Below are 11,384 nucleotides of genomic sequence, written 5' to 3'. Positions count from 1 at the left end.
TCAACAAGAAAAAAAAAAGCACAGTGCCGTGTGTGGTCGCGAATAAAAACTCCACTAATAAAACGCACTCGAAACGGCAAAAGCAAATATTTTTCAAACACCTTCGAGGGTAAACATAATCCTTTGTGACAATCGTCGGTAATTTCGGTGTCGATGACAATGTGATGTTTGCGAAAAAGGGAAAAAAATAAGTACAGTGACGCCAAGCTTACTTTGCCGTTAGTTAACCCTAGAGACTCTCCAGGGATCCCGATATTCGCTTTTATTCCTATAGCTTCACGTGCTTTGTGATTTTGCATCACGTTTCGCCCATTCCAAATGTAATGTTTGCCTTTTAAAAGTGTACTATGTTTAACCCAGCGGGATTTCCGATTGGGGTGATTGCTATGTAATTTGTGAATAATTCTCGGCTTGAAAGGTCTAAGATACGGTGTCCCATTATTATGTCTCCGCAGTGCTTAATGTGAAGTGATGCGCTTTTGAATGCTTTTGTATTTGTAATGTAATGTCTTGATCTTTGTTATTGTGTAGTTTTAATAGACCTTTTTAATGTAATGTTTTATGTGTCCTTAGCCCTTTCCGTTTCGCTATTAAGTCAGTAACAGTTTGTCAACGAATTATGGGCGTCAATTTAGTTTTAAAAACTAGTATCAGCTCTATACCAAATAAATGTAGGTTACCTACACCTACTACATATTTATTTTTTCAATTAAATGTCGGCAATTATCTTTGAAATCTTTTCTTTCCCATTTATGACTCACTAGTTCCAGTTATTAAAAAAAGCTCAAGAGTTCACGAACGCTACAAATCGATTGAAGTGCATGGTGTCATTAAAAACCACAGTGTAAAAGCAAGTATCGGAAAAAAGCTTACAATCAAATAACCACAACGCTGGCTTAGCCATAACGAATCATCCGTCATGTGGTTAAGGTATTATCCAATACTGGTTGTACAAAAAAAGGTCCAGAAAAAGTTAATTTTTTAAATATTAGAAGTCATGAACCAGATTGGGTGTGTAAACCACTATACCTCGTTTTTTTTAGCATTAGAAAAAAGGTAAACAATCTTGATGTGTCTTTTAATTGAAAAACACATTTTAAAAATAAGTTACGGCAAATATGTAACAATTATGAATCCAATACGATCATTTATATTCTTTTGCTTTCATAAGTAATAGTTTTTGATTTTTAAAAAGCGTTTTTCAATTAAAAGACATGTCAAGATCGCTTACCTTCTTGCAAGTTCTTTCTAATGCTAAAAAAAACGAACTATAGGTATGATAAATATATTTGACAACCAACTTAGATATTCTAACTTGCTGGTCTCAAGCAAGCAGAACGAAAAGAGTATTTTAAAATATAGAATGTACCTACATAGATGCATCTATTTTATTTTATTTGAATGAATTCTTTATATTGAATTGTAATGTTGCAGGGTTTTTATACATGTACCTATTAAGTTAATGTCAAAAAACATTATCATCTAAGAATTGGCATTGTTTGCATCTGTTGCAACATTTCAAGAACCGAGATTCCCAATTTCATGCCTTTCAGCAACTAAGCCTGTTCCAATCCACAATCTGTTATCTGCCTTTTTAACACATCATCTATTTCCAGAAATGTAAAAAATCGAAGACATGTGGGCCATTACAAGGTTATTTTGTATGGTATAAGGTTCTTTATGTCATTTTGATATACTCAAGACCTTTTGTGTGAAACGACAATGGATCCTTTTCTCCGTGTGAATCGGCGTCGGTTATCCATAGATTTGGATGTATTGAATCGATTTTTCAAGCTCAGTAGTAGTCGTTCTTTGTTGTTAATAGACGTGCAAGAGGCGACAGAGATGCCAAGGGAAAGAGGACCTTATGCTGTTGCCATAAGTATGTGTGATTGTGTTATGTGAGTTCGGTTTGACCTTTGTAATTACCACTTAAAAGGTCTGTTAATGCGACGTATTGTTCAGTCAGATGTGATCGATAGTCTGAATAAAATCGAATGTCTTAATATAAACAAAATGGAAACTACGAATGTAGCCAGAGCAATAATGTCTTTAATTAGTTGTCCACAGTATTTTTAGCGTTTTAAGATCCAAATGTAAGTATGCGCTAAATGAGAGAGATTTGTTACTTACCTACTAGCTTCTTCCTGCGAATTCGTTCGCATGTAATGATGATGATTGATAAAAACTATCCTCTATCCTTTCCCGGGACTCAACCTATTTTTATACCCAGTTTCATCCAAATCGGTTCAGCAGGCTGGAGTTGTTATCCGATTGTCATCTTTATACCTACTAGCGCTGCATATCCAGATATCGCATCGGTGTGAAAACCGAGTTGTGTAGAATTCTAAAAATTCTCAAAATACGTAATCTTATGGATTACGAATGGGTTTAAATGTATACATTGTCGTCGTACTTCGCCAAGGGAACCATGTAGGTATTAAATGATATTGACTGTTTGTCTGATTGGATTCAAGAAAAAATAAACTGTATTTTTAATTCAGATATTTGGTAGGAAGGTATAGGTATTAAAATATCGTTTATAAATTATACAACGCTTAAAACTTGCTTAAGTAGGTACCTATTTCCCATTATTCATATTTTCTAAAACTTTTCACCTGAAAATAGTTGCTTAGTAAAATCAAAATGTACTTTCAAGTTAGATAACATACCTAAATATAAGGGCCTAGCCAATGGCTGCGTACGTTAATGTTAGTAGAAAAAAACAATCTCTAAATAACCATTTCCTATGAACTACTTTCTTTCCCTTATGACATGGGGTCCTTCACGAAGTGAGTGTTCAGGGTTCTCTAGGGATTGCAACTCATGTGACTCTTGTGATATTATTCCTATGAGCGACGATGAACGCTTTCCATCTGGAGGCTCGTCTGCTCGTTAAGTGACGATTGAATAAAAAAAACCACTAGACTATGTAACTAAGTTTACAAAATACTTAAAGGTGACATTCGGATATCAGCTACATCTGCATGTGCAGCATACTGTTGCAGTGTCGTTGTCGCCTGATGTTTAGCAGCCACCTACGGGCCCTTGCAACTCTAGAGAAGATGACACCTGAGTTGCCAACTGCCAACCCTACAAGTTACAAGCATTCTCTGGAGCATTCCACAGGCTGTCCCGTACAAACGCATTTTGTTTCGTGTATTTGAACTTTTTTTTCGGTGTTTAAATTTGATGATTATTTTTCTGTGCATATTTTTGACCATTTGTTACAGAGTAAGAAACTCCTATACCTGTAAATCTTCATAAAATTGTCATTCGTACGGGAAAATGGTAGAAAATTTCATGAAATGCTCCCTCTATTATCGAGACTGAATGTATATTGGAGGTATTTGTAACTCTAGTTAATTCTAGGATATCATCTTATCTAAACAGTCATGTCAGTTGGCAGTTTCTCTTTAGTCCTCTGTCAGTATCTGATAGTATTTTGTGCTTTTATGGCAGACGTGAGAGCCATCATCTCAGCATTTGGAGTTGTAATAACTTTCACATGTCAGTAGGTAAATATTTCTTTTAAAATAAATAATTCAAATAATCAAAGTTCTCGTTTTTATTTACATTAATAATAATTTCCCTTATCAATATGTCCATGCAGAATTTGTACAGATTATATCCATAAGTTTTGAAAACATTCTGGATGAAGCTACTTAGTCACGGAAGACTTAATTTAATTCAATACTTATAGTAGGAATGTAGTTTATTGACCGGGCCGTAGGATTTTATCAAAACAAAAACAGACCTAAATAACAAGATGTCATGATAAGATAAAAAATTACAGCAATTATTTTAGTTGCATTAAGACCAATAACTTAATTTGATAACTACATAAAATTCACTACTATTTCTTAAATGCTAGAGGACGGCAAAGGTTTTAATTTTCAATAAGTCAATCTTAATACTATTTACAAAAACAAATGAGATCAGATAATTTACAAAATGTTACAGTCGAAATCGGTAATACTAAAAGATCCAAACAATTTTTCAATCACTAGCGCGATGTCCCAAATATAAAATAACAATATTACTGGAAATCTAAATGCTGGAAGTCTTAGTCACATAGATTGGGTAAAAAAGATATAAACATATAAGGCACTAAATTATGATGCACTTTGTCAGTCTTTTACTTTTACTAAACAACATCATTAAAGTCTTTTATTATAGGTATACTAACAGCCGTTTAGTTTTCATCTTCAGTGTCAAGAGCATCAATTGGGAAGTTTGGATTTAAAATAGGACTCTTGCCATTGCTGCCATTAGGTGAAGTGGCCACGGATGAGATTCCGACGAGGTTGTGTGTCAAGCTGTGGCGTCTCAAGTCGCAGTTCCTCCTGAAAACCTTCCCACATGAAGAGCAGTTGTAAGGTTTTATGTCTGTGTGAGTTAGAAGGTGTGTCTTCAAATTCGATCGTTGGTTAAAACTTCTGCTGCACACTGGACACTTGTGAGGCGATTCTTCCATGTGTAAAATTTTATGGACGGCTAGTGTTCGCGACTGGCAGAAACCTTTTCCGCATTCCAGACATTTAAACGGCTTTTCCTTCGAGTGTATGTACCTGTAAGTAAGAAATAATAAATTATACCACCATGAAAAAAAAATGAAAGCCTAATTTACAAGCTACAAGGATAAGTACCTATTTAGTCAGGAGGTTATGAGAAAGGGACAATAAATATATCATGTCTGGAGGCGCCGAAACGTCGGCTTGCGTGTTCCGGACACCTCGTGGGAGAGGCGGGAAGCCTACAACTGCCCTCGGGATATTGGTAATAAATTGGCAAACCCTCTCATTTTTATGTTCATTTACGTCAGCCGGCACATGCGATTTTAATACTTATCAGTATAAAACTATCTGAAAGTTGAACTTTATATGGCCATGTATGCGTATAACATCACACCAGTCTATAAATTCTCATTAATAATTAGATTTACAAAATTACACAGCAGAAGGCATTAATTAAAACCATTCATCGCGCACGTACCTATGATTTTAAATTAAATGAAAACATACAAGATATAATTAACACGCGGAACAACGTGTAATCAATAATAACATAAAACGATAAAGCCAGCATTCGGCTCTCCGATTCGAGAAATCATCTCCGTATCGAATAAACAAACAGACTCGAAGCGAGTAAATTACGATGTGTTCAAAGTAACGTAATACGTGTAATAATCGTTGGGATTAGTTAGATCGGCGACGATAAAGAGACGTTTCGAGATGGTGAATGAAAGAATAATTTCAATATTAAAACACGAGATGATGACGGTGATTAGAGCGAGCGGCGTTCGCGCAGTGGAGCGTGGACCGACAGCGCGCCGGCGCGGCGCATCGCGTTAGGCCTAACTCGATTCAACACGACAAATCTCTGATTAACTAAGCTCGCAATGCGTATTGATGGCTCGTGAACAACACCTAAATGGCTTTCAACATCCATAATGTACTCGCCCCGATCTCTTCACATTGAAAAATAATAACGCACATCATTGTATGCCAAAATTGGCAGTATGAAAAATGATTCCCAAATTATCAAACGAGATAAAAATTAATTTAACCCTTAATCAAATATCGGGAAATTATTTCCCACTTCATTCTAATTTACGAAATATTTTTTATCTTTTTAAATGCAGCACTCAGCGATACCAACCATACAGATTTAAAATCTTAGTAATATTTTGAATTTGAAAAATGGCAACACTTTTCTAATGGCCGCCATTTGTGACCATACGTCAAAGTCAATGTCAGTTGTTGTGTTTTTTTTTGCAATAACGACAATTTTTTTAGTGTTTTGAGGTTAAGTGCGAAAAAAAATCTTGTAAGTGCATACACTGAATACTATCATAAACTAGACTTATTTTCCCTGTGTTTTGCTTGAAAAGAATTGTGATAACGATATGATTTAGCCAAGATTTTAAGGTTTTAGTAAGTGGGTAATTATTTCCCATTGTTTGTTCCTGAACGTACGATTCACAAAAAAATTGGTAGGTTTTATCAAGTGGGAAACTACTTCCCAGTGTTTGTTCTCCACCTAAATTTTAATTGGTTTCCATAAATAAAAATATATGCCCATTTGCCTGTTGCACAAAATAATCTGTGCCTGTTTTTGTTTTCTTTTTTCTTTTACTTATTTCTTTGATTTTTGAAGATAACGTTAAATGATCATACTTGAATTCCAAGCAAAGCCGGGGGGAGCTACTAACCAGTAAAAAGTTCGTAACCGTATCGGACAATGGGAAACTATTTCCCACTTCATTCAAAATTTTGCTATTCCGTAACGGATGACGGAAAATTATTTCCCACCGCAAAACCCCCCTTTCCCCCCACTAAAATTCTTTTTATATATTTTTTCGTAATCTACGCACCCAAATAACCTAAAAACCATTCTTAGTTTTCAAAAATCTCATAAAAAGTGTTCCGTTTGATTAAGGGTTAAGGTTATTTAAATTTTCAATCGGCACAAAAAATACCAACGCCCCGACACAAAAACTCCACTGTGTGCAACGTATATTTACTACGGTTTTTATTTTTTGTCGTCCATATTAATCCTCACGTCAAGATCGCCACGTGCTTTGTTCGGTCCCGTCGAAGGCCCGCTCCGGTCCATTATAATGTATCGTGTCAAGAGACACCGATTGAACATCGACAGGCGGCCGGGCCCGGGTTAACCCTCCGGCGTCTACACGAAATTTATTTTATTGCTACAGAGATACGGTGATTTGGGAGGAAATCGCCGAGACAGGTGTTAAAACTTCAACACCTTTAGCTCTTTTTGGGTGTGGATCGACCAGATAAGTAAAGAAATAGATTAACTGAGATTACGAGTTGTTGTTTGGATTATCTCATGTTTTATAGCGTTTAAGATCTATGGGATGTTTAAAGTTGGGAATGCTTAAGTGCCGGGTGCTATCGGGTCGACAAAAATGTATGTTATTACATTCTTACCAAATACGTTGGGAAGATTATGCGCAAAGATTTCGAAGGAATGCGTAGGTGAAAAAAAAAAACAAAATGAGGAGGCGAAATTAAAACATTGGATCGTCAGAGATTAGCGGCGGTTTTGTGAAATAATTTACGAGCGTGACGAACGACTTGTCGATACCATCTGCCCGAGCCATACTTAACCCTTTTTGTTTTATATGTGTTTCTTCAACGCCATTATTCAAAAGTTCCTAATAAGATTTCGCGTTGGAAATCGACGACCATAATGTTTTACTGATATCTAAAATGGAGAATCGTGAATCTTTTAAAATATGTTATCGGTTTAAGAAAGAGTTATGCGTGACCTCACCAAATAAGAAGACACGTAAAATGGATGTTTGAAATAGTTTTCTTCCATTATTGATGTAACGATTATTTTTTCGTGCTTTATGAACATGCAATCTAGTGATGACTTTTACATTTTATTACAAAGGTTATGTTATTAATGTTTAATACCTAGTACATTGAGTATTTTTGTGATTAAATTGTGTAGTTTTACCTGTGATCTCTAAGGTGATCTTGCCGTCGGAAAGCCTTGCCGCAAATATCACAGGAATATGGCCGCTCATCTGTATGAGTTCTTTCATGTATCAACAAATTATATGATTTCGTGAATTGTCGGTTGCAAAATTTGCAAATAAACTGCTTTTTTGTCCTAGGTCCGCTTCCAGTCGTCTTCTGCTTAGTTGATATATTGCTACCCGTTGAAGATGTTGAACTATTCGTAGATTTGGAGCTAGATGTGTTTGATGCTTGCGGTGACAAAGGTGCCTGAGACGGGCTTCCATTCATTTGTTGTTGATACATGGAATTCATTAAGAGGCTTGGATACCCATTGTCTAAGCTCGACGATCCATAGCCATAGCTTTTTGATGTCGATTCCAAATGTTGTTCTAATGTGAAGTCATCTTCGTTGTCTAATAAAGCCAAGTCTTCTTCAACTTCTTCTGATAAGTCTACATCTTCAGCAGCTATAGCATCAGACAGTTGATAGTCTTCAGGTGTTTTTGGGGAGAAATCCCGAGATGTATTTTCAGTAGCGTCAATTTCGCTTATCTTTGCGCTTGCCGTCGCTATCCTCAATATGTCCTGCTTGGACGTGGAATTGCTTTCAGAAGTATTAGGCTGAATTGTGCTACTTACAGATGACACTGATGTTAAACGTTGTAAAGTCAAATAAGATTCCAATGCTTGTAAATTTAAAGCGGCGGCAGCTGCTGAGTTCGAAGGCAGCAAAGCGGCTTGTTGTAATGAATTCATCATAGCGTTTTGCAAGGATAGGACTACACCTTGCAGAGACCTTTGTAGCATGTTTTCTTGTAACAACGCCGCTGATGCAATTGATAAGTTCAGATTTGTAGTTGTAGTTGTACTAGGGCCCTTACTTGTGTTGCTTTTCGTATCCGGCCGGGGTGAGGGCGGGTCGACGGTTATAACGCTGTTCATGTCTGAGGAGCTCTTGGTGTCTTGTATCTGAAGATTGTTCTTGAGCTTGAGGATTGCGCTTTCGAGTGAGTTCAAGGTAGATTTGCTTGATCGCGACGAACTTTGCTCTTGCATGATTGTTAGTCAAAAATCATCGGTGGGTTGTGAATGCACGTGTTCGCGGGAGGGGCGCGGAGGGTGTCGCGTGCGCGTGCGTCGTTCCGAAGCGCGCGAGCGTGCGAGGCGGTCGTATGACGCGGCGCGACTGAGCCGGCGGGCAGCCGGCGACCGCCCCGCCCCTTCCCCTCGCCTCCTCCCGCCTCACAAAAGCTCTCTATTTTAGGTAACTCTTTGTACGCAGTAATGGTCACCTCACGCTGCCCTAACGACAGACACGTCCATGAGAGCGCGTTGCGCCAGATTTGTTGTAACCCTTTCAAGTGTAATGAGATTCCAAATGGAATCGTCCCGTATCTGCGTATGGGAAAACAATGGTCGTAGGCCATCGTTTCGGTTAGCCCCATTTTATGCTACAATGATCGTTGAGATAACAACAAGCATTCAATCAGATGAATGTTTCAAATTATTCGCATTCAAGTCTAATTAATAATTTAGTGTAGGTATTTATTCATTTACCTTTAAAAATGTTTAACTACTCAAGTAGACATATCTAAATAATAAACAATTTTATAAAAGTTAAAAATACATACTTACATAAATTAAATAATCCAAACGTTGGTATCATATAAGTCACTCATTTAGGATAAAGTTTTATGCTTGAGCGATGGATGTAGGCACTAAAATTAATAGTGCCATAAAGACTCGAAAAATACTCTGACACAAAAATGGACTCTAACCAAATAAATACCAGTTAGCTCTATGTTTGCTCACAGTTGTTAACCCCTGGAGCGCCCCAGAATTACCGTAGTATGGAACTCCTATACTAGTTACCAGCACACGTGTCTGTGTAGGGCGCTCCACGGGTTAAGGGATGGTTTGTATTCCTTAATTAACTTGTTTTGGAAACGGCTTAGGTACTACAAATCAACTACTTAAATAGATAACTAACTACATAAGTACTTACATAGTTAAAAATTTAATGTAGAGATAAACATGCATGCAAAATTTTTATGACAATTTGTAGTTTTTAGCGGATGGTGCTGGAGCTAATATACGGCGTTGCATGAACAAGAGATTTCATTTGGCAGGATTGGTCCTTCCAAGGATGGATTCAAGATGTGGAGCCACCGAGATTTTTGATGTAAATTTTTAGGGGACTCTCAACTTGATCTTGATCTCTGTATCATTTAAGCTACTAGGCCAAGTTTGGTACCGTTTTCGTATAAATCGGGGGTGCCGAATTCATTTCTGATACCATAATGACACCAATCCGAAGTAAAAATACATAAAATATGAAAAAAATACTTTTTGTAAATTCCTCTTAAAATTTGGCACGGAGATATTTTGAGTCCCGGGGAATAACATAGCAAACATTTAATCTCAAAAATGATCCCTTAAGGGTATGAAAAGGGAGGAGGAAATTTGTATGGGGATTCAATAACCGCTGAACCGATTTAGATAAAATTTGGTATAGAGATAGTTTGAGTCCCGAGGAAGAACATGGATAGTTTTTATTCCGAAAAAAATACCTTAAAAATGAAAGGTAAGGTGTAGGATTGTATGGGAAATCAATAAACGCTGAACCGATTTCGTTGAAATCTATGTCTACATCTTTGATTTAGTTGAAAATGATACTAAACTTGACATAGAACCTAAACTTAAAGAATTATTAACCTCAGACGTCGCAGACGCTTAAAAACCCCCCCACCCCCCACCTGCAGCAAAAATCTGGGTGGCTCCACTTCTTAATTCCAACCTTGGGTCCTAAGGACCAACCCTGCTAAAGGAAATCTCTTGTTCATGCAACGCCGTGGTTGACCTTTTTATGCTCTGAGCAAACACAACTATTTGTTTACAAATTTGAAATTATACTACATAATTATTTTAAAAGTATTAAATTTATTTTTAGTGTAACAAAAAAAAACAAAGTTTAAAAAAACGCGATGAAACGCAAGAATGCAATCCAAAACAAACAATATTATTTGCTCAAAGCTTGTTTATTATGTTTGACCAATTATCAAGACATGTGTGTTTTGTGTCCGATCGACTGCAGCTAATTTGATAGGATCGCGTGCAGTTTTAAATACAATAAAGATACATTGGACAAGGCAGTTACTAAGGGCCCGATTCGGATTATGAAATAGACATCTATTAGATATCTTTCAGACATCACCAAGGTACGATAACGATATGTTTAAGATCTAACATGTCAAATTTGACATTTGCGCGATTCTGGAGATACTCTTGAACGATTTCCACAGGATAGACTTAGAGATCCAACTCACATCTAATAGATATCTTACTCTATCTAACGTAAAAGTGACATTGGTTGCCCGAATTGCGCTGCAAAAGAGAATTAGTTGATATCTAAACTATAACGTATCTAGAATGCATCTAGTACGTGTCGTCTCTTGTGAATATCTTGAAGTTTGAATACGGCAGTAACTCAGTTGTTTTATTTTATGTGTATTTCGCACCATAACTTGGTAATCTCTCCTTCTTCTTCTTGATATTTAAGAGCTGTGCTCTTGTCGTTGGTGCAATCTCCAACTCGCCCGGTCCTGTGCCAACTCCTTAACCTTCTGGTATGACGCGAGCTGAACCTTTTCTTATATTTGGTTGAAATAATTTGTTTTCGGTCTTCCTCTTCTTCTTTTTCCCTCTATTTTTTCTTCTATGATGTTCTTTAGGAACATGTCATACTTATTTGTGTGCGTGTCGTTGTCGTAGGAACTTGGTAATAGCTAGGTACCAACATAAGCCTTTTACTGCTCACTATTTTGATTACTACTGATGAACTGATGCAATAACGGTTGTTTGGTAGATATTAACGTGTATTATTAAGTA

The 11,384-nt window shown here is 36.8% G+C and overlaps 1 protein-coding gene across 1 annotated transcript; it reads right to left on the bottom strand.

The window, feature by feature from the left end:
• Positions 1 to 3,550: 3,550 nt before the first annotated feature.
• Positions 3,551 to 8,779, bottom strand: LOC134672392 (protein sister of odd and bowel). The gene is made up of 2 exons (XM_063530271.1): positions 7,492 to 8,779; positions 3,551 to 4,571 (listed from the first exon to the last, which is right to left on the bottom strand). The coding sequence occupies exons 1-2, from the start codon at positions 8,550 to 8,552 to the stop codon at positions 4,196 to 4,198; spliced, it is 1,437 nt and encodes a 478-aa protein (XP_063386341.1). The 5' UTR covers positions 8,553 to 8,779; the 3' UTR covers positions 3,551 to 4,195.
• Positions 8,780 to 11,384: the final 2,605 nt, after the last annotated feature.

This window comes from Cydia fagiglandana, chromosome 17 (genome assembly GCF_963556715.1).
Source record: "Cydia fagiglandana chromosome 17, ilCydFagi1.1, whole genome shotgun sequence".
NCBI lineage: Eukaryota > Metazoa > Arthropoda > Insecta > Lepidoptera > Tortricidae > Cydia > Cydia fagiglandana.
Note: the sequence above shows the minus strand (reverse complement) of the source record. Positions and strands in the feature narration are given on the sequence as shown.

Bases quoted from the DNA above. Each gene is read 5' to 3' on its own strand.
- LOC134672392 (XM_063530271.1), bottom strand. From the start codon at position 8,552: ATGCAAGAGCAAAGTTCGTCGCGATCAAGCAAATCTACCTTGAACTCA. The intron at 4,572-7,491 runs GTAAAACTACAC...TCTTACTTACAG, and splicing joins GATCACCTTAGAGATCACAG to GTACATACACTCGAAGGAAA.